Raw genomic sequence first — 26395 nt, 5'->3', positions numbered from 1 at the left:
TGGACAGACATATACATTTAGTACTTCCTAGGTAAGTGTTGTAACCTATTGGCAAAATTCTTTATTTGTGCAATTAAACCAAAGAAAGAAAGAAAGAAATGTTTTATTTAACGACGCACTCAACACATTTTATTTACGGTTATATGGCATCAGAGATATGGTTAAGGACCACAAAGATTCTAAGAGGAAACCCGCTGTCGCCACTACATGGGCTACTCTTCCGATTAGCAGCAAGGGATCTTTTATTTGCGCTTCCCACAGGCAGGATAGCACAAACCATGGCCTTTGTTGAACCAGTTATGGATCACTGGTCGGTGCAAGTGGTTTACACCTACCTATTGAGCCTTGCGGAACACTCACTCAGGGTTTGGAGTCGGTATCTGGATTAAAAATCCCATACCTCGACTGGGATCCGAACCCAGTACCTACCAGCCTGCAGACCGATGGCCTGCCACGACGCCGGTGCAATTAAACCAATTACTTTCAAGATTATTACACTATTAAGCACTGTATTAAATTAAATAGGAGTAACACAATTGGTTACCATAAGAAGTATGGGCAAGTGGAAAAATATATGGGGCAAGTGAATATCTGACTGGCACTTGCCCTGTTGCAAGTAATTTTTTTAATTTTTTTTTGAACCCCTGGACTTGTGAAAGCTAAGTATTAAATTATATACAAAGTATTGGTTTTTATTATTTTTATTTTTGTTTGGCTAAGTTATCGTATTGAAAACATGATGCCAGGAGGCAGGATAAATTATAACTTCCTCTGTTTAAGCACTGACCAAGTAAACACAGTACACGCTATAAGTAAATAAAGGTAAGGTGAGATGTAGATATGTACAGTGTTGATATAGTTTTGACAGTGAGAATGTTAAAGAGAACTCGTGACCATCACGTCATCAGAATAGAATCTCCGACCATGCTCCATAGGAACCGTTTCATGGGAACACCCATGTAGGCGCCTACAACAGCTGTGACGGGGTACTGAATTAAATCAACCAGATGCTGTCATATAAATAGACACCAGTAAAGATACAAAACTAGTTTAGGCTACTGTGGATTGTGAAAACTCTGTGTTAATGAAAACCTAAGAAACATTTGTTAAATTGAACAAAATCGTGCACAAATGAAAGCGGAAGTACCTCCATGGAAGCCATGTTTGTTTAGAAATAGTTTCGCATATTGTTTTTTGTGTGTATGTTTTACCCCGAATTAATTTACCTGAAGTATGTAAATAGTACAATATAACTAATAAATATGGAAATATCAATTACAGTTATTCTTTATTAATAATACTGTTATACGAAAGCATATATATTAACTTTGCATATTTAACAAGATGGCACCTGTAAACGTCCGCTTGAATCGTTTCGGCGTGGTGATATTTGTTTTAGCAACTTTGTGCATTTTATTTTATTTGTTTGGGCTGCCATGGTTCTTTCCAGGCGAGCCTAGAGTTAGCATGAAAGAACTGTTGTCTGTCAGTATTGTATTGGCACAACGCGGTGGAAAAATCGTACGTGACATCGCCATTAACAACAATCGTACACTTGATACAAAGCAAAAAGGGTTGACACGTGAGGGAAAGAAAGAACTAGTGACGAGAAGTGATGTGGAATCTCACAAAGCTATTTACTATGGGTTTGCAAAAGCTTATCCTGGGATGCAGGTAAGTTATATTAAATAATAATTAATATTTGCAAACAGTGACATTAAACACCGACATAAGATAATCGGGGTTAGTTTACCAAGATAAACCTCGCATGCAAGCACAAACAGCGAGGTTTATCTTGTCTACGCATTCTGCCATTAGCAGCTTCTGGACAACGGTTCCGAGGAATTTTGTTCAGAAAAAAATTGCTTTCAAAATTAGCGTATCAGTGTGTTTGAAAGGTGTATGAGTCCGGTGTTTAGAACATCACCATGCGTGTCAGCTGAAATTGTCTGCAAGAAAGTGGCTGCTAGAATCTGCTCGATAAAGTCAGACTTTTTTCCTTTAATTCAAAGTGAAGATTGTTTCAAAGTAAGTATTTCTTGGTCCCAGTGAGCTCGAAATAGATCACAATATACGATTAGGGTGTGGAAATGTGATGGTAATCGTTATTTTGACCGCAATTTCGTTCCGAGCTAAATTTCTCGGAACCGTTGTCCAGAAGCTGCTAATGGCGGAATGCCTAGACAGGATAAACCTCACTGTTTGTGCTTGCATGCGAGGTTTATCTTGGTGAACTAAATCAGGGTATACTTCTTCAAGTTCTTGCTCACGATATCGCAGCATTTACATTTGTTCGGTTTAGCATGCGCAACACCCCATGGTGGCACATTTATTATTAGAAATGTGATGACAGACAACACATTGCTTTGCCCGGTAATTTTGGGTAAGTTTTCATAGTTTTACTGTTTGATCATAAAATAACTGTGATTTTACTGACACCCCCATGCTTATGAATAGCCCAAGTACTTACCATACACGCATACAATTCTGCTCTGACAGCTATCCGACTGTCGTCTGATTGCTGACAATCAAAACAAGGCTATATACGGTCACAGTGTACTGTAACTATATTTGGAACGTGCGACCTCTAGAAAAGTATGGAAACATTTAAGGGCCATGATCATGCCAATTTAAACAAAACACATAACTTTTAATATGTTCTATTCTTGGGTTTACTCAATAAATATTGATTATATAACTGTTGAATCTTACTAATATGGCTTGGTAGTATTTTTAAATGCCCACACTGTCTTGCAGAAGAATAATAATTATTACCGACTTTTCCATTGGAAAATGTAAATATTTTGCTACAATTGAAAAACAAAATGTTTTAAGTTGACTTTTCTTCGTTATTGTGTTGAAGTTTGTTTACTAGACATTATTACAAATGTGTGTACAAAAAAGAGCCATTTTTTGACCCGTGCGGTCCACTGTATTGTAACGTTTGCAATTTACCATTAACAATAAAGTTCAAACAAGTAAGTATCTAAATAGAAAACTTTACAAACCCCTAAAACCATTAATTTTACTAAGTTGTTTTAATTTAGTCCTTATAATTACCAATATCATGTTCACTTGACTCGTCGAATTTGACTTAAAATGGAAGACGGTAATTAACATTTGGTGCGTGTCACACATACCAGATCAACAAGGTTAAATCATTTAATTTTTATGATTTTTAAGCTCCCTATTGTTAGAATTTATTTACAGTTATTATATTCAATCTGCAAACGTTATGCTACATTTTTTTGCATCTACTATAGTGAATAGTAAACATGATCCATTAGTAACAATTGTAAATAATTTTGAGTGTATAAATTGTGTTAAGTAAGAATCAATTCATTAGAAAATTGATATTTTACAAACTATTCACTGGTATGAACTTAATGCCTATCTGTATTGGTATCAAGTTTTAGCGATGGCAGAGCTCTGATTGGATTTTGAGTGGTACGTCTGCAAAATTGTCTATTAAACCAGTATTTCCTGATTTGTTCAACAAAGAGACATACTAGTTTAACGACTGCATGGAAGCTATTGCCATCTTTTTAATTTTTGTTTTAATAAAAGGATCTTCCTATCAGCTAAATGAGCTATGAAAACTGTCGATTTTTGTAAACAGTGGAAATAAATATACCCATCAATTTTTTTTACGTGTGCCGTTTGTTGAGTATAATGTGCACTTTAAAAAATAAAAATTATGAATTTAGGTTATTTTTCCAAATGCATGTGCTGAACAGTTAGAAACTTCAAACCTTTCCTCTTTACTCTATAGATGGTGTTACACTTTTGTTTATTGGAATATATTTTATTTCATGTACCATTTTAATTGAAAAATGTAGAATATAATTATTCTTTCTGTAAGTATTATATTTGTGTTTTTGTCATTAGCGTAACGCAGTTTGGAACGTTGATGGCACATGTGATGTTGTTTCCACAGTCTGAGTGAATCATTAACTTTAAAGGATTGCTTGCTTAGACTGATCTTTAAAATGTGTGTAACAATTTTAAAACAATGTATAATTTCCAAACTGTTTACTTAAATTGGTTAAATTTCAGGATAAAAACAATAACTGGTAAATGATGTTGAATATATAATATCTGCTTTATTGTAAAATTCAGGATGAATGGCTCACTCCACTCACCAAACCTTGCAGAGATCCTTATTCTTATAAATACAGGTACATGATAAAACCAATATTCTACAACATTAAGTTATTTATTCTCTTAGAAACTTTTACTATTGTACATGCAGGTCATTTCCGAAGAACATGATACCGAGCCTATTAGCCTGTCTGCCATTCCTGAGGTGACTAAGAAGCTTGAAGAAGTTGAGAATATTATTAAAAGTGACCAGTCGATTGCGATGAAATCCATTTCAGTGTGGGTCGACCCACTGGATGCCACCCAGGAGTATACAGGTAAATATGTAACATATACATGTGACATTGTACATGTATATATATTTACTGGGACAGGATCTAGCTCAGTTGGTAGAGCACTTGCCTGAGGTGCTTTGCTCTCAGGGGGTTGCATCTCCTTGGTGGATCCATTCTTTGATTGGGCTCTTTTTTCAAGATAGGCTTATCAAAGGCTGTGTCATGTGTTGTCATGTCTGGGAAATGCATATCAAAGATCTCCAGCGGTTAACGAAAAGCAAAATGAGTGGGTTTCCTCTGAAGACTAGGTCAAAATTACGAAATGTTTGACATCCAGTATCTGATGATTAATAAATCAATGTGCTCTAGTGGTGTCGTTAAACAAAAGCAAGTTTTAACTTTATCTTGTACATATATACTGTGCAGGGTGGAGTTGGTGTTTGGAGGTTTTGTGTGCGTGTGTGTGTGTGTGATCAAAGTTAAAAAAAAAAAATATTAACAAATTTTGGTTGTAATTGTTTACATATATATGTATATATAAACTTTTTTTAAGGTTAAGAACTCATTAAAGCTACAATCTCACATCAGTAGAAAAGTAGATTGTGGAAAATACCTGGTCCGGACAACCTTAACATTAACAATGTACAAGACTAGTGCATGGGGTCAGACCATTTCATTATTTTATCTATTAATTTAAAATGGGTGGGATGTAGCCCAATGGTGAAGCACTCGCCTGATGCATGGTCGATATGGAATTGATCCCCAGTGGTGGGCCCATTAGGTTATTTATCGTTCCTGCCAGTGTACCACAACTGGTATATCAAAGGCAATGGTGTGTGCTATCCTGTCCGTGGGATGGTACGTATAAAAGATCTCTTGCTACTAATGAAAAAAAGTAGCAGGTTTCTTCTCTAAGACTATGTCAAAAATACCAATAGTCGATGATTAATAAATCAGTGTGCTCTAGTGGTGTCATTAAACAAAACAAAAGTATTAATTTAAACTTTTTAAAATTTAGAAACCAAGACGAGCAGTTATTTTCTAACAAAATGTCAATTATTAACTAAAATTATTTCACAAAATTTAGATGAAATTTGCCAGTTGTTTTGAAAATTCACAAGTGACAAATGTGGTGAGTGCCACAGCTAGCCCAGACTATTCATATGTGCAGCCTTATTCAAAAGTTGTTTTCCTCATCGACATGTGAATTTTCTTCTACTTTCAGAGGGATTGTATAAATACATAACTACAATGGTCTGTATTGTTGTTAATGGGGAACCTACAATTGGAGTCATTCACAGACCTTTTGAAGGAGATACGGGTATGTACTAGTGAACATTAAGGGTTTGTATGTTATACTCGGCCAAAAAGGTTTAGTAAAATTTAGTGTTCATCTTGTGACTTCTGAATGTTCTATAAACAATGGATATGCTAGTCTTAATCTTTGTACATCTGAAAGTATGTTAATATTTTATGTTGATTGTAAATGATTTTCATTTTGATTTTTCACTAGATGTAACTAATGCACGGAAAGGTTTAGATTGGGTGTGATGGTCTTACACTGGTGTTCCCCTCCACTCACCCCCCCCCCCCCTTAAAAAAAAGAGTTTAAAATGTGACCACGGTGTAGACAGTGATCCCTCATTAGCCAAGGATGTATACACAGCCGCCGTGTACATAGCCACATCTGTGTTATGTAAGAAATATGGCCACCCCATTACGGTTGAATTAATGAAATTCATTTTTGTACGCAATATCTAGCACAATGTGTGTGTGGTAGTCGACTGGATCTGGGCCCATATTTTCAAACCCATCTTGGCCCTACGAAATCGTAAAACCATTGTAGGGTGTGACGTCACTACAGCACATGCCATAGTGATGTCATAGCTTACGATGATTTTACGATTTCCTAGGCTAAGATTGCTTTGAAAATACGAGCCCTGACTTCAAAAAGATCCTTATGAAATGCAACATCAGGTAGTTACAAAGAAGACGGTCAGCAATACAAATCAAGAGAGGAGAAGCAGTGAGGATGATGTAAAACTGTTGAAGTGTATTACATTATAAATAATTTTAGACAAAATATCAAGTTTATGTAACCCGGGGCAGAAGTAAAGACAACACTTCTTGTGGTTCCAATGTTTTATTGTAGGCCAATTGGAAAAACCTATAAAATATAATACAAACATTCCTTACAATCACACATTAACTTTCACACTTCCGCGCACATGTATAATATAAACTCTCAATTAAGATAAAATTATTACATCACTATGTCCGAATATCAATATAAAACACTATTACAAATAAATATATCTTACCAGACATCCACAATGTCTATTTGATCAGACACTTGAAATGCAGCAGTGTTTAAAAAATATATATAATAATTAACCACTTATTCTCTGCAGAATAATTTGATAAAGTAGTATGGACTGTCTGCTTCTGATGAAAGCTGATGGTAATCTGACAATTAGGAAAAATCTAGTTATAAAGGGTGTAGTCCAAAAGCATGCAGTGCATGTCTCGGTGTCGAGTCATCAGTCTTGCGTGAACTGTCATCGTCGCACGTGAATTAACAACTACTAACAAACCCAACACAATAAACAATGACCACTGCTAACACAAAAGATGAAATAGACAACACACCTTTCTTTAACTATTTTATATTTAAAGATCGACTCCTACAAATTAGTTTTTAAAAATACTTAATATATTATAATTAATATTTAATTGAAATCTTTGATAATTAATAATTTAACACCTGGTTACATTTATTTTCAAAGTTAAAAAAAAAGGTACCATATCAAATGTATCATATCAAAAATTTACTGTTGGGTATGTTATATTTATTTTGTACAAATCCAAAATGATAGTGTTGTTGACCTTAGTGATAAATTTATATTGAAATTCTATTGCAAGGCCAATTCAGACCTTGCTTTTTAAGATGTGCAGGTGTGATCGCGCTCGTACAGTGCACGTAATTTCAGTCTGATGAGTGTGAAAAACAGTGCACATTACACTCAACAAATGGCACATGTAAAATAGATGGGTATATTTATTTCCACTCTTTACAAAAATCAACAATTTTCATAGCTCATTTAGCTCGACAATAAAAATTTAAAATATGGCAGTGGTTTCCATGCAGTTGTTAAAATGGTATTTCTCTTTGTTGAACAAATCAGGAAATACTGGTTTAATAGACAATTTTGTAGACGTACCAGTCAAAATCCAATCGGAGCTACACTGCCTATTTTATTTATTTATATTGAGGTGTGCGATTTTTTACTCGCCTATAATTTTCAAAAACCAAGGACTGCCAATTGGTTTGAAGACGAGTATTGTTGCAGACTGAACCACAGAGCTTCTGTTCTGGGGAAAGGTCAGTTCCAAGGATCCACTGCCAAACTGCATGCCTGTCAGACTGATGGTTTTCTTCCTTTTTCAGTTTGGGCCTGGGTTGGTTATGGACACTCAGCAAATATTGAGAAAGCTGCTAAGAAGCCTGAAGGCCATCAGAAAATAATTGTCTCTCGCTCTCATGAAGGAACCGTAGCGTCGGTGGTGCAGAAAGCATTTGGAGATGCAGAAATCATCCATGCAGGGGGTTCAGGTACACCTATATAATATATGAGTGTGTGTGTGTGTGTGTGTACTTGGTTTCTAACATTTGCTCTTCGGTGGCATCGTTGTTAGGTATTCGGTCTACAGGCTGGTAGGTACTGGGTTCGGATCCCAGTCAAGGCATGGGATTGTTAATCCAGATACCGACTCCAAACCCTGAGTGAGTGCTCTGCAAGGCTCAATGGGTAGCTGTAAACCACTTGCACTGATCAGTGATCCATAACTGGTTCAACAAAGGCCATGGTTTGTGCTATCCTGTCCGTGAGAAGCGCAAATAAAAGATCCCTTGCTGCTAATCGGAAAGAGTAGCCCATGTAGTGGTGACAGCGGGTTTCCTCTCAAAATCTGTGTGGTCCTTAACCATATGTCTGACGCCATATGACTGTAAATAAAATGTGTTGAGTGCGTCCTTAAATAAAACATTTCTTTCTTTGCTCTTTGAAAGATTAGTAGCTACAGTTCATTGTACTATGGACTTATGGTCACTGTTATGGCTGGCACACATACGTTATACAAACATTCCACAGAGCAAACCCATGAGTAGATGTGAAAAGAAGGTTAATAAACTAATGACCGCCGGTAGTAGGGTAGCAGAGTAGATGGTTACAAGTGCCGATTAACAATGCCAGAAGTAACTACTGAACACTCTCCGAAGTGGCCAGACTAAGCACACAGCTAAAAATCGGTTTGAGAGACAAGGACTGGGATGTGGAGGTGGATAGCAAAAGAAGTTGAAAGATAGGAGTTGCCAGATCGGGAAGAAATGAGAAGGAATCCAAAGGAATGAAAGGAAAGGGGACAGTGGGATAATAAAAATAAAATTTTAAAAAGTAAATAATAGCTTAGTTACCGGCAATTTTGAACATCTCTAATGTAGTCATTTGTATTAGAATTATTTGCTTAACTTTTCCAGTTGTGTTCTGCAGTGATTATCCCCAGATGCTTAATGCATGAGTTATCTTCCCTATTTAAATGTGAATTGTTTTGAAATGTAGCTAACACACCCCCCCTCAAAAAATAAAAATGAAAAATAAAAAAAACATATCCAAAGATGGGGTTTCCTTTGGCCCCTACACTTCCCTAGGGCAGGTTCTTGCTTGAATATTTGACCAAATTATTTTGATTGTTTCATCTTGCAGGATACAAGACACTGGAAGTGCTCCGAGGAAATGCTGATGCCTACATTCACGTAACACAAATAAAGAAGTGGGACATATGTTCTGGTAATGCTATTCTCAGTGCCCTGGATGGGAAGATGACAACACTGGAGGGGAACTATCTCAACTATTCCCCGAGACTTGACGTCAAGAATGACAAGGGACTGCTAGCTACAATACACAACCACCATCAATTCCTCGAACATCTAGAACCCGCGGCTGAAGATCTCAAGAAAAACACTAAAACGAAGAGCTGATAATCTGTACAGTTTTAGTATTCAATGATCATTCTTGGACAATCATCATATAATAGTGGCAAATCCAGAAGAGTAACCAGATGCAGACATACAGACACTTGGCACATATCACACACACACACACACACAAACATCACAATTAACACACTCATACATACATACATTAACATATCACACACACACACACATACACAAACATATTCAGACACACACATACATATTCAGACACACACACACACACAAATATATCAATTCACAGACACACACACACAAACATATCACAATTCACAGACACACACACACACACACACACACACACAAACATAAACATATCACAATTCACAGACACACTGACACATACACTCAAATCATATGAGACATAGGCTACTCACACTGAAACTTACATCACATAGACACACATATGCACAATGCAGATTTATTTATTTATATTTCATTGAACAAACAAAACTAGCTATTTTCTATAATATGATGGACTATGGTATTAATGTGCAATTTACGTTTGCCTAAAAATGCTTTTAAAATGAAAGAATTATCTTCAAAAAGAAAGTTACGGTTCTGCAAAATCCCATTTAGTGGAGTATTTTAAAATCACAATATACTTGTGTGAACTGATTTAACACAATCAAAGCTTTGTACTGTTGTTTAGTTGTTCTCTTCAGCTTCATGTTCATATTCCTAACAGCAAGGATAAGAACCAGTTGATTAGTTAATCATATCCAGGGGCCTCTGGCACTTGCTACACAAAGAGCAAATAGGTGGCTATCTATGCACCTTTCTACTGGACCTTTAGACCCATTTCACCAGCTTTCTCCCATCCAGTACTTCTAGAATATACAGAGATTTTGTTTAAAGGTTATTTTGAGATTTGTTTTCACCAGTAACCATAATTGTGAGATTTTGATTGAAACATATTTTATTGCGTTTTAAAAGAACAAATGGATTAGACACAAGTTATACAACTTACTAAAGTACTAATCAAAATTGTACCCAGGTAATTTTCCAGTCTTACATATTAGTTATAAAGCTACCTGGAATAAAAACCATAAAAATGTTTCAGTATTATCATGACCTGTTATGGTATTACAACAACCGGTACCAAAAATGACAATAAATGACTATAACACCCAGTTTGATATTGAACACACCCGAGACCAACCCTCTGCTTAGCTTAGTACTTGTGATTTCACCTGTCAGCTTTAATCAATCTGGGTGTTATAATCTGTTCCAAATTACATATGTTTTGCAGTAAAATTGTAAATACATCTCATATTTCTATCTATAACAGGCCATTTATTGTCATTTTTTGTACCGGTTGTTTGAATACCATAACAGGTCATGATAATACTGAAAAAATGTTATGCTTTTTATTCCAGGGATTTTCATAACTAATATATAAGACTGGAAAATCACCTGGGTATAATTTTGATTAGTACTTTAGGTCTTCTCCACTGTGAGCTAATAGCCTTCTTTTTATCACTATTATAATTTTTGTGTTTCCAGTTCTGTTACTTGTTTTCTGGATATATTTTTTAAATTAAATATTTTTGGGGGAAATTAATTTATATGTTTCCAAAAACCACAAATTTCATCAAAACCCTTGTTTGTTGTTTGATCAGTTAGACGCTGCAGGCTAAACTATTGGTTCCTAGATTTTTATTCTTGGCAGTGTTAACATGAAAAGAATGGTTAAATTATTATTTCATAATGTTCTATTGCATTAGTATATATTTTGAAACACTGCAATCTTCTGGGGCATTTTAGGTAGCAACATTTTTTGTTTTTGACACAGCTGTCCACCTTAATTTTCATATCCAATGCAAATCTATGATTATAGATTCATTTTATTTTAATATTATTTACTTATCCATTTTTTTTTTTTTAATATGGTGCTTTCTAGTGGGGTAGAATATAGTTCCATAATATTGACTGTACCAGTAACAATATTTATTTCAACAATCACTGACGTTATCACAAGCATAATGCAGGAACAAATACAAGTCATAATTTAATGAATTTCCTGTTTTGAGTAACAGTATAATGTTTTCCGAGTAATACTCAATTTGTTGCAGTAAGTAATGATAAATGTTTTCCAACAAGTAATATTCAATTTATTGAGTAATGATGCATATTTTTCCAGTGAATAATTCTTAGTTTCCTAAAATATCAACCTTGTCTCCCCTTTCTGTAATGTGCCATCTTTCACTATTTTTGCATATATAAAATGTGATACACAACTACAAATTAATCAGTCTAATATATAATCTTTGTATAATTAACTCAAGAATATAAGAATTCTAATGTGTTGCCTTGAAAAAAAACAAATATGGGGGTGGGGAAATAAAAAAGAAATTAATTTTGTATCCTCTCAAATAGCTGCTAGTTCTTTCTCAAAATGGAGATGTAATTCACCCTTATAAGATTTTGCAATAATCATATTAATTTAAAATATAGTAGTAACTGAAATTGTATGGATGTATTTTGTTTTGTGGGCATGTATTTCAAGGTGTGACCTTTAGAACTTTAACGAACAATAGAGCAGAGAACAAACTAGAGCTGGGCAGTATTGAAGTTTGAGGTTCGATATTGATATCAGTATTTTTGGGGTTATTTACCTCTGTATCAGTACAGTATTTGGTATTGACACAATACCAATACTGACACAGATTGTTTTGTTTACAAGGATCTCATGTACCTGTGTTATTCTCATCATTCTGATGAAAACCAATAGAAAATTTGGGCATGTGCTCTGAATACAACTTGATATGCTATTAAGTCTTGGTAAATATGCATTTATAAGTAGACAATCTAGGTATGGTCATTTTCATGAGCATAGAAAACAAAAATGTTCATTGCAAAAAATCAAATGTTCTGTGTAGGTGTTTTTTTGTGTGTGTGTGGGGTGGGGGGGCATTAAAAAAGATTGTTTTGTTGGATTATGGAAATATAGATTATTTTGAACAGTCTGTTACATTCTTGATCGTCTTTGCTTATACTTTTCATTGTAAATATCCATTGTTCATTTTACTAGAAACTGCTCAATATATGTTTGTGCTGTGCCACCGTAATCATATTGGTAATCAGTTGTTTTTTAAATCTTGTCATTATGCACTTTGAAGAATAATTGGAACATTTTAATCACACTAACTGCAAAAGTAAAATGAGTACAAATAATATTTTGCAATGAAAATTTACTAGTCACTGTAATAGACAAAATCTAAACATTACAGGGTGAGCACTTTATGTCATTATTTGTTTGTAACCACAGGCTATTACTAGCTCAGATATTAGCAATTATAGACCAGTAGAGGCAAGGCTCACAATTAAAGCGGCAGTATTCGGAATATTTTTATTATTTAAGCATATAGAACAGAAAATCCAATCACTACGCTGGCTTATCCAGGTCAAAAACAAAGCCAGTATTTCGAAAGTGGGACATTTTTAATGGGCTCCTACTGATCTCAGTTTTCATTGGCTTATCACAAATGTGGAGTTCCCCAACAAGAGATCACGTGAGATTTCGCAGTTTTTGAACATATTTAACTGTCTTGATTGAGGGGTCGTCTCATATCTCCAAAACATATTTATATCCATAGAGGTATGGTGCAACGCCTTTCTAGGGGTTGGTAGGCGGGGGATTTGCTTTGAAATTTTGACAGTGGCCAGCTGTTGGCATACGCGTTACATGTAAGGGGGTGTTACTAATTACGTAACGCTCTAGGGATAGAGGAAGAGGGTACTGTGTTCGATTTACGTAACATTTTTCAAGACTATAAGGTGTTTTTTGGAAATGCGCGGTTAGTCTAGGATCGATCCCCATCGACGGGTATATAAAAGACCATGGTATGTGATATCCTGTCTGTGAGATAGTACATATAAACGATCCCGTGCTAAAAAAAAATGTATCAGGTTTCCAAGGCATGTGTGCAGGGATTTCAGCAGGGTTGGGGTTATAGACTCTGTTGAGCGAAGTTTATATGGGGCCATGCTTCCCCAGAAAATACATTTCAATTTTTTTTAAGCTTGGGCAAGTAAGGGTTTCGACCTCCAATACCCTCCCCCTGCACATGCACCCGATTCCTCTCTAAGATTATATGTCAAAATTACCAAATGTTAGACATCCAACAGCAGATGGAAGGATAGGATATGTTTTATTTAATGATGCACTCAACACATTTTATTTACAGTTGTATGGCATCGGATGATTATTAAATCAATATGCTCTAACTTTGATGTTGTTAAACAAACCTCCCCCCCCCCCCCCTAACTTTACCTTTTCCAAATGAAAGAATATTTATTTGAATTTGTCGATTTTAACACTTAAAATTAAGAAGTGAAAACGTTCATTGTCTACTTTAGTATATTTTATTTTAAAAATATATACATGATTAATGTGTTACTAGTATACAAACTAAACTTTGAAAGTTCTACTAACACTTTATAAAATATTAATTCTGAAATAGGAAGGTACGATTGTCAATAATACATTGTCAAGATCAAACCGGTTTTAACGAAAGACTAGTACCGTATCCTCAACCGAACGTTCTTCGTACAGTGCAAGATTGAGACGAACCCTACAATTTAAAATCGGCAAACGCATGTGTTAACTGAAACTGACAACATGCTGTCGTTTGTGCTTTGCTGAGCTATGGCGGCACAGGCGACGAATCAAGCATATACTTTTGACGATAACCGTTCATAGCGAACACACACAAGTTTTTTTATAAGGGAATTTGAGCTTGTATTTCATATTTTTACATGATGTTATAATATGGTAACCAGAGACTAACTTTAATTACAGACAGGAAGCGAATGCTGCTCAGACGGCACAATATGCTTTCTAATAGTCCGTTTTACCATCAGCTTTTCATTTGTTTAATTCAACTTACTTTCGTGCTTACATCCAATTAAGGTTCAAGCACACTGTCCTGGGCACACCTCTGCTATCTGGGCTGTCTGTCCAGGACAGTGGGTTAGTGGTTAGTTAGAGAGAAGAGGGTGTAGTGGTCTTACACCTACCCATTGAGTCAATAAAACTCTGTCTGGGTGGGAGCCATCACCAGGCTGCGAACCTACTACCACTGAGGCCGGTCTCGGCTTTTGCTTTCCACATTATTTTGTACAGTATTCAAATCAAGATGTACTCTGAATTCCTCATTGTCAGGTGTGATACTGTAAATGATAAGCTTTTAAATCTGCACTCAGTCTCATGTTTTCTTCATTGCTTTTGGGGTAAAAAAGCCTAATTTTTTAACATTTACCACTCCACAAAGTGAACTGCACGCTTTGAGAGGTATATTTCATATTAATGTAATAATACCAGGATCGTTGAAAACAAAGAAGATATCGTAATGGATTTTCTTGATGAGATGGCTTTTTAATGGTTATTTTCCAAGCACGATTTCCTGGGCACCTCCTCCCCCTCCCCCTCATTTGTTTGGTCTGTGTGACCAGAACAGATATTAATGGCTAGTAGTTAGCAAGAGTGTAGTAAGTGTATTCTTGTGATACATCCGCACTGAGCTGTGCACTCTCTCTGTGTTGAGGAGAAGTACTTGCCTGATGCATGATTGATCTCAAATGGGTCCCCACTGGTGGAAGGAAGGAAATGTTTTATTTAAGGACGCACTCAACACATTTTATTTACGGTTATGTGGTGTCGGACCACACAGATATGGAGAGAGGAAACCCGCTGGTCACCACTTCATGGGCCACTCTTTTCGATTAGCAGCAAGGGATCTTTTATATGCACCATCCCACAGACAGGATAGCACATACCATGACCTTTGATATACCAGTCATGGTGCACTGGCTGGAACGAGAAATAGTCCAATGGGCCTCAGTGGTGTCGTGGTTAGGCCATCGGTCTACAGGTTGGTAGGTACTGGGTTCAGATCCTAGTCAAGGCATGGGATTTTTGATCCAGATACTGACTCTAAATCCTGAGTGAGTGCTCTGCAAGGCTAAATGGGTAGGTGTAAACCACTTGCACCGACCAGTGATCCATAACTGGTTCAACAAAGGCCATGGTTTGTGCTATCCTGCCTGTGGGAAGTGCAAATAAAAGATCCCTTGCTGCTAATCGGAAAGAGTAGCCCATGCGGGTTTCCTCTCAAAATCTATGTGGTCTTTAACCATATGTCAGACGCCATATAACCGTAAATAAAATGTGTTGAGTGCGTTGTTAAATAAAACATTTCTTTCTTCTTTCCCAATGGGCCCACTTTACCACTGGGCTACGACCTGCCTCTCCCACTGGTGGGTTCATTAGGCTGTTTCTCCATCCAGTCATTGCTCCTTTAACTGGTGTATCAAAGGCCCTGTCTGTGGGATGCTGCATGTAAAAGATTTCTTGCTGCTAATCGAAGATCGGAGAACCTGTCATGGACAGAACTCTCTGGCGAAGTCAGAGATTGTGCCCACAACAGGCGTGTTTGAACAGTTCTCTGATAGAAGCATTCAAAAAGATCACCCACACATAATCAAAGAGTTGTTCATGTGTTGGGTAGCAGGTTTTCTCTCTCGGTATCTGTGTGGTCCTTAAGCATAATATGTCTGATAACATATAACCATGGATAAAAGCAACCTCACCAACAACATCCCTTATATCTCTTTTTTTCTTTTTTTCAACCATACTGATGTTATTAAATAAAATATTTCTTTCACTCTGGATTGGAGCCAGTACTAGAATACATTTTGATCCATCTACAAGCTTTAAACTACAGAACTTAACCACTGTAACTGTGCTTTTAATTTTATATTGATGATCATCATCAATTCATGCTTTTTTCACCATTGCTTGATACCCAATAACCTTTTTTATTTTTGTGCTGAGGTGTTGTTAAACATTCATTCATGTAACATGATGCTCACCAGTTATAGAGCTTTTAGAACATAGGGGATGTTAGTGGTCATGGGTGTACGACCCGGGGGGGGGGGACAGGGGGGCAATTGCCCCTCCCCCCCCCAAATTCGGGCAAAACAGTGGGAAAACAGTGGGGAAAATTCGGGCAGTTTTTATCTGGGGAAAATTTCGGGCAAATCAACCCCTCCAGCCCCCCTAAATCAAAGAGTCCCCATATGCCCTTATTAGTTGGTTTTTGGCATGAGGTGTTTATTTAAAGGAGTATTTTTAGCCGACTGTTAAGACTTATTTTTTATTTGGAGGATTTTGTTGTTGGGGGTTTGTTTTGTTTGTTATGTTTTCTTTTTTGTGTGGGTGTTTGTAATGCATTGGTTGCCTTTGAATCAATATAATGTACATGTAATGGGGTTTATTCATTGATAAAAATGTGGTTACAGATTGTTCTAGTCAATGGTGTAGCTGGATGGAGGGGATCAAGAGGGCATCCTACAATACTGGACAATTATATGGTGGCCCGGTATGAAATAGTGAGAAATTATTTATAGATACCCCAATATCAAATCATGTCCACTAATATGTCATTGGTTTAGTAAAGTAGTATATATTTTGTGTATTTTCATTAGTTGTGGAGTTATAACACTGTTGGTATTTGTCTTCCAAAATATATTTTTGCAAATGAATGGAGGTGGATGAAAATGTTTTAACAGTAGATTTTCATCACATTTTTTTTATTGCTATTTTGTTTTTCACAAGACAGAAAAGCCATTAATTGTGATGTTTATGATGATGATTATATTGTTTAATATGTAATTACTGGAGCACAAGCATGTTTTAAAAAACATAAATTGTCGAGCAGCAAATGCAGTTTTAATGGCCTTTGAAAACTGATTTACTATGTAAAAAAATTATAACTTGCCACAGATTTGTTGTTTGAAGGGGAATTTGTTACATGTATATTTTACCCATGCAAGTTTGTTTGTGAAATGTATTTTGAATAAACTTCTGTATTTATGTAGAACTTTTTAATAAAGTGTTCAAACTATATTATTTACTGCAGGCTGAAGTGAAACAATGTCATGTGATTTCCATTATTGTGGTTTTACCTATGTGGTCAGCTGTGCCGCCAGATGGTAAACATAAAATTGGTTGATTTGCACAACTTTCCATTGATACAGGCAATGGTGTAGCCAGCATGAGGCAGACGAGGTGCTTGCCTCATCTGGAATTTCCCCAGATTTATTTTATTTTTCCCATGACACTGATATTTATTTTACAGGTCTGGGTTTGCCTCGGCGTTTTTTCCTCTCTGGGTACGCCCCAAGCAGGTAACTATATATGCTAGCCATTCAGCAAAAAAGTTGACCATGTATCCATTTGTTTAGCAGTGATTAGAGAAATGTTTGGGAAATCTATGAAATGATGTGGGTTTTTTTTAGGCACTTCCCATGACATCATAGCCTACGCTGGTTTTACGATTTCATAGTGCTAAGATAGCTTCAAAAATGTGGGCCCTTAAAGAACTATACCTTTGTTAGTTTTATTCAGTGTTTGATTTGTCACTTAGTTAAAAGTTAAATTTTACATTCAAATAAAAATAACTTTAGTATTTACAGCATCGTATGACTGTAATTGGTTGTGATAACATGTACATGTACATAGTTAATTATGCTTGTTATTAACCCTTCATGATTAACAAACACATTAATTGTTGATGTATGCAGTGAGTGAAACATGCACATGGTGAATAAAACGTCTCTTTCATACAATGGTTTGTTATTTCTACCACAGACGACCATATCACCTGGACTGTTTTATTAATGTACAGCTTTAAAAATGAAAAATAATTTCGATGGATATTGATCATTATCAGTTTGTTTATCCAAAGTAGCTGTATTGGTCAATTCTGGAGGACGTAGCAAAATGATGGAATTTAAAAGTGAAATTACTAGTTTGTTAATAAAGTGGTTTCAATAAGCTCAAAATAAACAGGTGGTCCATTTTCACACATTTCTTGTTCTGCATAACAAATATGCAAAACCAACTATTTAAAACAACGGTAGATGTATTGCATGGCTAATGTAGGTAGCCTAGATGACTAGATTCAGAGTCTTATCAGACTCATAATGCACTATTAGCTTAGACCACGCTGGGGACCTTGGACCACATTTTTCATTCCAGCCAATTCACCATGACTGGTATATCAAAGGCTGTTTATGTGTTATCTTGTCTGGGATATTTGTTTGTTTTAATGACACAACTGGAGCACATTGATTAATGATTGGCTATTGGATGTCAAACGTTTTGATAATTCTGACTCTTAGTAATCAGAGGAAACTACTACATTTTTCCTTGTGCAGCAAGGGATCTTCTATATGCACTTCCCGACAGGCAGGAAAGCACATACCATGGCCTTTGACCAGTTGTGGCGCACTGGTTGGAACATGTTTGGGATTATGCATATAAAAGATCCTTTGCTGCTAATGGAAAAATGTAGCAGGCTTCTTTTCTAAGACTATATATCAGAATTACTAAATGTTCGACATCCAATAGCCGATGGTTAATAAATCAATGTGCTCTAGTGGTGTCAAACAACTTTTTTTTCGGAGAGTGGGGATCAAATTAAAGTAATAGACCTACACAAACTAAAATCTTTGTAATGCTTTCAGTGTTGCCACTTTATACTTTTTAAAAAGTATTACATCTTTTTCTTGGAAATACTATGAAAAAAATAATTAAGAAAACCAATTTTAAATTTGACCATTTAAGATTTGTGCTTGCTAGTCTTTTCAAGAGTGGTTTGTTCTTTGTTGAATGGAGTGTTTGTAAAGCTCTCTGATCCTGCTGCTCTCAGTGACCAAGTGACGGTGTACTGAAATATGCAGAACAGTGTTTCAACAATCACAAATCCTCACATGGTGCACACCATTCCTTGAGGTTGATCATAAGTAGCAAACATTAGTAGGGCAAAGGCAGCGAATGTCGTATAACCCTGTTGGGGTAAGTGGATGAAAAATAACTGTTTTTTTAAATGCAGAGTGGCAGCACTGTGCTTGGCACACACCTGTTGATTAACACATCGGTAGGTGTGTGCAGGGTAGATGTGACAGTCTGATCTAATCTCCAGTGTAATCCCAACTAGACTTGTCGCATCAGCTGGTGTGTGCAGGTGTGTATTTTCAAACTACCCGCAGACTCAACAGTAGTCAATGTTAATTGGTAGGTCTGCACCAAGCAGCCCTAAGTTCAGTCAGAAAACATTTTGCCAACATTCACAAACTATTTGATTGGTTCCCGACGTGACCATTTGGTTTAACGTGAAGCATATAAACCAGTCTTAGTAGTGGACGTTTTTCTGCCGTCTGGCTGAACACAGCCCTGAAGATCCCAAGTGCTAAATCAAGTGACGACAATTCCTGTCCCAGAACAGCCCCTATTGATTGGTGTGGTTCCTCTGCATTGTGATCAGTAGGTTTCAGATAGTGGTTTTTCTGCTGTCTGGCTGAACGCAGCCCTGAAGATCCCAAGTGCTAAATCAAGTGACGACAATTCCTGTCCCAGAACAGCCCCTATTGATTAGTGTGGTTCGTCTGCATTGTGATCAGTAGGTTTCAGATAGTGGTTTTTCTGCTGTCTGGCTGAACGCAGCCCTGAAGATCCCAAGTGCTAAATCAAGTGACGACAATTCCTGTCCCAGAACAGCCCCTATTGATTGGTGTGGTTCCTCTGCATTGTGATCAGTAGGTTTCAGATAGTGGTTTTTCAAATGCTGCCGTCTGGCTGAATGCAGCCCTGAAGATCCCAAGTGCTAAATCAAGTGACGACAATTCCTGTCCCAGAACAGCCCCTATTGATTGGTGTGGTTCCTCTGCATTGTGATCAGTAGGTTTCAGATAGTGGTTTTTCTGCTGTCTGGCTGAACGCAGCCCTGAAGATCCCAAGTGCTAAATCAAGTGACGACAATTCCTGTCCCAGAACAGCCCCTATTGATTAGTGTGGTTCGTCTGCATTGTGATCAGTAGGTTTCAGATAGTGGTTTTGCCAGTTGGTGAATATTTGAAATCAACATCGCTTCTGTAATTTGACTGGCAGAAACATTTCTTCAGGGGGTCGCCTACTATTCACAACAAAGCAAACAAATGTAGTGTTTTTCCTTTTATTATAATCTGCACAGAAAAAGAGTGACAAACATAAAATGTCTTTATCTTTGACTACTTATTATAATCAACCAAATATATAATAAAAATGTCTTTAATTTGTGAATATGTACCGGTATAAACGTCTTGCCTCATCTTTCTGTTATATACGGTCCATGTCTATTTATACATGTATGTAAATGAATGTCTGTCTGTGTGTGTATGTATACCTATGAAAATAAATAGTCATTGGTCTTAAATCCAGTGATATCTGTAATACACTGTCTATGTCACTTACGTTAAGTAGCAAGTTATTAATGTCATCGTCGGTTATAATGGGGCAAAACGTATGGGGAAAAAAACTTTAGGAATTTTGTTCTATTAAAAAGTCCTTTGTACACATACTGATGGAAAGAAAATAAGAAAACACATAAATAACAAGCATTTTGAGAATACTGCTAAAGCAATACATGTCCCTTGCCGGGCCAATTGTTTTTTCGTATCTCTAAATTCAATGACCATAACTTTGCGAAAAATGAGTTATCACCATGAAAGGCAAACTTGATCTTAACAGTTTGATAAAGCTATATACAAAATTCCAGACACACAGACGGGTAGGAGACTAGTAACAGCAAACATTGGCTGCAACCAAAATCTTTATTCGCCATATCGGGAAGTTAATCACATTACTGGCAGTCACTCCCACATAATGTGACATACATTATCTCTGTATTTTATACAGACAATAACATCTTGAGTAGTGAATTAAATTTGGTCTCCTTATGCTTTCAAGAAGAATAAACTGACACATCTCTTTGTTTTTAACAGATTCTGAAATATTTCAGCAGTTCATGTGACAAGCTCTTAGTTATTTATGGAAAAGTAATATATTTACAACACCTGTTTAAAGTGTGATTACTATCTACATTACATGCCAATCATCTGTGTGTGAATAGTGATTTTTCTCTTTTTTTGACAAATGCATTAATGGAACAGTCTCTAAACAAGTTCAATATGTAATGCTTTCTACAAGTTGGTAAAACATATTTTTAATGTACCATTTATTCTACAAACATAACTCTTTTTTCTCTCTTTTTTTTTGTTGACATTCCACATGCAAACAGAATCCAGTTTATAATCCACATTATATACATTAGAATTTAATGTATACAGGAATACAGTATAGTTTTATTACAAGCCATATATAACCTACACTGATCAGAGATGAAAAGTTTTTTGGAATTCCAGATTTTTAATCGTGGCAAACTGTTTCCATATTCCTCGTTCAAAGCTTACGATATGGTTTCAGCTGATGCTTTGAATGGACCCTAACCAGCACAATACCACTAATATTAAAAATTCCCTGGATTTTTTTTCTCTTCTAATTCACTTTCATCTCAGATTCATAAACTAAAATCTCACTGAATACACTTATATGCAGTGTAATAATAAAATGAATATAGGAATTATGCAGATGTTTTTTCTTTTTTTTTTCACTGTTCAGTATATTTATAACATGCAGACAGAAATTTAATATTTCTTCCAGTAATATCCATCACATTAGAAAACATGTCAGAATTCAGTATTAGCACTAATGTACAGACTGTGATTCAAATCACAATGGAGAGAAGTTTATCAGGTTTTCTTTGGAAGAGCATACAGTGACATCTCTTTTATCAGGAGTGAAAAGCAGACTTGGCCTCTGAAAATAAAACAATACACACATTAGTTTTTAAAAGTAAAACTTGGCAAAGTAAAACTACACATGCCAAAGGATATGCTGTTTTAAAATGATTCAGGTTTTTTCACTAAACAGATGCAAAAAGTTTCAGCTGTCAATTTTTTAATTTTTTTCAAGGAAGAAATTACTTTACTGGGTCACATAAACTTTGAAATAAGAAATTGGAGCAAATATTTTTTTTAAGCTATGAGCAAAAATTACATTATGGGATAACTAAAAAAATGAGCAAAATTCTACAAAGCACAATCAATGTTATTTTGTTTATAGATTTATTAAAATGTTATATGGACAGAACCCAAATGACGACACATTATGCAACATGGGTATTACTCTACACATGCTGTATTATAAATATTGTAGCTATACTTTAAGCTAGCTATTGATTGTCCTACATGAAACTGAATTTATCAATATATTCTGTAATAAATCAAAGAAAAAGTCATTTTAAAAACTAAGCATATTTTATTAACGGCTTTGCCATACTTTCCAACAAGACAGTATATTTAATCCAGCTTATGCCTTGGGTATATCTAACAGATCTCTGGTGTAACAGTTACTAAACGAGAAGGCATAAATCACTTACACCCATTCTACTGGGCTCACAAGACTGTCCTGTAATTTCAGAATCACTGGTTTCAGCAGGAAGGTCAATTAACAAATCACCTTTTGACACCCGAGCTCTTGCAACTATTATATGAAAGGGAAAAAACACAAATTTTACCAATGTTGCTGTAATGTAGTAGCAAAACAAAATATGTAAATCAGCCAAAACAAAATGGGTCAAATCGATATTTTGTTTCAAGAAAATAACAAGACAACTTGAAACAAAATAATACGGATCTGTGGTTAAAAAACTATTGCATTAGCAATAATAATGTGTTAAAATTTCAAGTATCAAATCAGTTAAATATGTATTAGCAAATATTATCTTACAATCTTATATTTTAGATATTAAACTGAATATTAAAATAATAATAACATCAATAATAAAAATGTAAAAACACACACCAAGATACACAATTGCAAAATGTTTTTAAATTATTCTGATCTTTTATAAGTAATTTTCCGGCTAGTAGTCTAAATACATGGTGCACATACCAAGAGAATCCCGGTTGAATGGTGTACACGGTAAACCAACACGCTGACCCTCGGGAAGGGGTGAAGAATCAGAGAACTTGACACTCCGATGTCGAGACCTCCGTTTGGCTGAGGAAGGTGGAATTTTCAAAGAGCTTCTTCGCTTCCTTCCTAAAACCGAGAACAGACCGATAAAGCTACATACAGGGCTGTCTCGTGACACTTGCCAAATTCGCCAATAGCAAATTTTAAAAGCATTTGGTAAATTTTATTTTGATTTGGCAAAATAATTTTAGGTAATAATGGATATTTTGTTAAAAAACAACTGGGTTTCTGGGCCTCGTTCCAGAAAGCGATCTTAGCACTAAGATTACTGTAAGTTCATAACTACCGTATGCATTTACGGTGATCTTAGTGCTACGATCGCTTCGTGGAACGGGGCCCTGGACTTTTACAAGTTTAATAGATAATTTGGCGAAATTTTCAGCTCACCCAGAGCTAGCTCTGTATATGTACAAGTGTTCTTGTAAACAGATAACTGCTAAATACGGATTGACTCAAATAGCATATTGGACAATTTGGTGAATACTAAATAGATGCCCATTTTAGAATTTACTATATATATTTTTGTATAAACAACAGTGTTGGAATCAGTTGTAATTTCATTATCGATCATCAGTTAAAATCAGTTTGAACCAACTGACCAGCTTTCAAGTAAAACAATTGTTAAGAATTAAATTAACAAAAGAAGTATTTAAATTATACACCTGGCACCTATTGTCGTGTTCAATGGAAAAAACCCTATAAATTGCTAATTTTACCATTAATAACTATTTAATATCATTTTTCTTTACGTAAACATGAAAACAAACAACAACCCCATCATATTTATATTAGTTCTATCCTGTAAAGTAGAGGTATTACAGTTAAACATTTTCCACACCATTAATTAATTAATTTTTATAATCGATCATCAGTAGAGCCAAACCGATCATTTTTTATAAATCATAATCAACCATTGAAACATCACTAATAAACAACAAAAGACTTGATGACAGCTAAACCGTGATTACCACTAGAGACTGGAGAAGCACCAGAATCAGTATCCACACTTGATGGCTCAAGATACTTTCTCAACTCGCCATCAAACAATGTGGATCTACCAGAGGCATTGTCATCAGTAGGCAAGTTTCTAATCCGAATACTTCTCCTGAAAATTGCAAAATGACGTGAAGTGTGTTATTACACATAATTTAGCCAACTAGCTAAATAGGCACAATATGCAACAGAAACGACAAACGATCTAAGGCCAAACAAAAAAATAGGTGTGTTTCCAGTCGACCGACTGTCCTTAGTTTACCCCCCCCCCCCCCCGACCCTAATTTTTCTCTCTCTTAAACTGAAAAAAAATAAAAAAATAAAAAAAGAAGTAGAAATAAAAGAGGACAACATCACCAAACAAGAGTATTTCCTTTCTTGCACATTGTTTACGTACTATTATACGATACATTTTGCACATGTAATTCCCTTCCGAAAAACATCGAGAAATTATGGAAAAAGCTTTTGTAATAGAGTTCCTTCCCCTGATTAGCTACCACCGAACAGCTTAGTCGGTCACGGAAGTAACCGAATGTACGAATATAGCCTTGGTATAGGTTATTTCGATTAAATATAATCGTATCAATTTAGCTTAATTCTCGTCTTCACTTAAATCAACAGGTCTTATTATTAATGCATCTCAAATGTTTGCATAATGTATTTAAATTAAGAACGAAATTAATACAAATGTCCCATTAATTTAAGGAAATACACAAACAGTGCATACCAATACTACTACTACTACTACAATGACAACAACAATAACAATAATGATGATAAATAATAATAATAATAATAATAATAATAATTATAATTATTATAATAATTATAATTATAATTATGATAGTATTCAATTTGAAAAAAAAAAAAAAAAAAAAAAAAAAGTGGGTCAATGAATACTTTTTGGTGGGAATGCCATTTTAAGTAGTTACATTCCGAGATGGGTGAAAAGAATTAACTAACACAGACTTAAAACTATCACTCTGGCTCCTCAAAACTCCTGTGAGACTAGTTCAAGGAAAGTAATTTTCAGCTCACTTAACTACATAATGATTAAATATCAATGCTGAATATGTTTATATCTTAAGGGGGGTGGGGTGGAGGCGGGCGTGATGTAGTACAGTGGCAACGTGCTTGCTTGATGCACGGTCAGTCTAGAATCGATCCCCGTTTGTGGGGCCATAGGGCTATTTGTCATTGCAGCCAGTGCACGAGTACATAAAAGGCAGTAGTATGTGCTATCCTGTCTGTGGGATGGTGCATATAAAAGATCTCCTGCTACTTATAGAAAAATGTATTTCGTTTCCTCTTTAAGACTATATATCAGAATTACCAAATGTTTGACATCCAATAGCCAATGATTAATAAATCAATATGCTCTAGTGGTGTCATTAAACAAAACAAACCAAAACTATCTTAAATGGTTCCCCGTAATCTTAGTTTTGGGACCAATTAATGATTCCCCTCTATTTGTTTTTACATCGAGGTCTGCTAACATCTAGACATATGTTTTACCTCCTTGGAGTGATGGCAGACTTGGTGGCCGAGGAAAGGATACTTGTTGTCTGTGGTTCAGGAGCTGGAGTGTTCTCTTTACCCTCAGTCTGGCCCTCTATCAATTTCCGTGGAACCGAAAGGCATCCAAGAGCCAGAGTTTTTCGACTGCCATGCTTTGGCGTAATGTCTCGGAGAAGTGGACTTGGGACTGAAGGGGCATAACTCCTGCGGTTTGGGGTTTTAGTTAACTGTGTTTTTGACAAAGGTAAATCTATGTGTTCTTCTTTCGTGCCGGTATCGGCTGAATTAACTTCAAATGTCTCAGTGTCTTTTGTAGGTACTTGTTGTGATGTCCCTGGGGGGCCTAGAAAAACAAAATAATAATAATAAAATTAAGTTGTTGCTTGTTAGCGGAAGGACAGAACAAGAACATCAAATATAGCATGCTTTATTGCTTTATTAGTGATATAGTAATAGAAAGAAAGAAAGAAAGAAAGAAAGAAATGTTTTATTTAATGATGCACTCAACACATTTTATTTATGGTTATATAG

General features: G+C 35.7%; 2 protein-coding genes across 2 annotated transcripts in view; one reads left to right on the top strand and one right to left on the bottom strand.

Moving 5' to 3' along the window:
• The first annotated feature begins 1344 nt into the window (after positions 1-1344).
• Positions 1345-9605, top strand: LOC121376250 (inositol monophosphatase 3-like). Its single transcript, XM_041504073.1, has 5 exons — positions 1345-1674; positions 4253-4418; positions 5602-5697; positions 7825-7989; positions 9140-9605. Exons 1-5 carry the CDS (start codon positions 1345-1347, stop codon positions 9412-9414), a joined length of 1032 nt encoding a protein of 343 aa, XP_041360007.1. The 3' UTR covers positions 9415-9605.
• Positions 9606-20436: 10831 nt separating this feature from the next.
• LOC121375058 (microtubule-associated protein futsch-like) overlaps positions 20437-26395 on the bottom strand; it is a 28872-nt gene continuing 22913 nt past the window's right edge. Inside the window, exons 16-20 of the mRNA XM_041502275.1 lie at positions 25862-26207; positions 24322-24458; positions 23270-23419; positions 22755-22858; positions 20437-22132 (exon numbers count right to left, since the gene is read on the bottom strand). Coding sequence (XP_041358209.1) covers positions 22046-22132; positions 22755-22858; positions 23270-23419; positions 24322-24458; positions 25862-26207 — 824 coding nt within the window. The 3' untranslated portion in view covers positions 20437-22045. The remainder of the gene's footprint in view (positions 22133-22754; positions 22859-23269; positions 23420-24321; positions 24459-25861; positions 26208-26395) is intronic.

Source organism: Gigantopelta aegis, chromosome 6 (genome assembly GCF_016097555.1).
Source record: "Gigantopelta aegis isolate Gae_Host chromosome 6, Gae_host_genome, whole genome shotgun sequence".
Classification (NCBI taxonomy): domain Eukaryota; kingdom Metazoa; phylum Mollusca; class Gastropoda; order Neomphalida; family Peltospiridae; genus Gigantopelta; species Gigantopelta aegis.
Note: the sequence above shows the minus strand (reverse complement) of the source record. Positions and strands in the feature narration are given on the sequence as shown.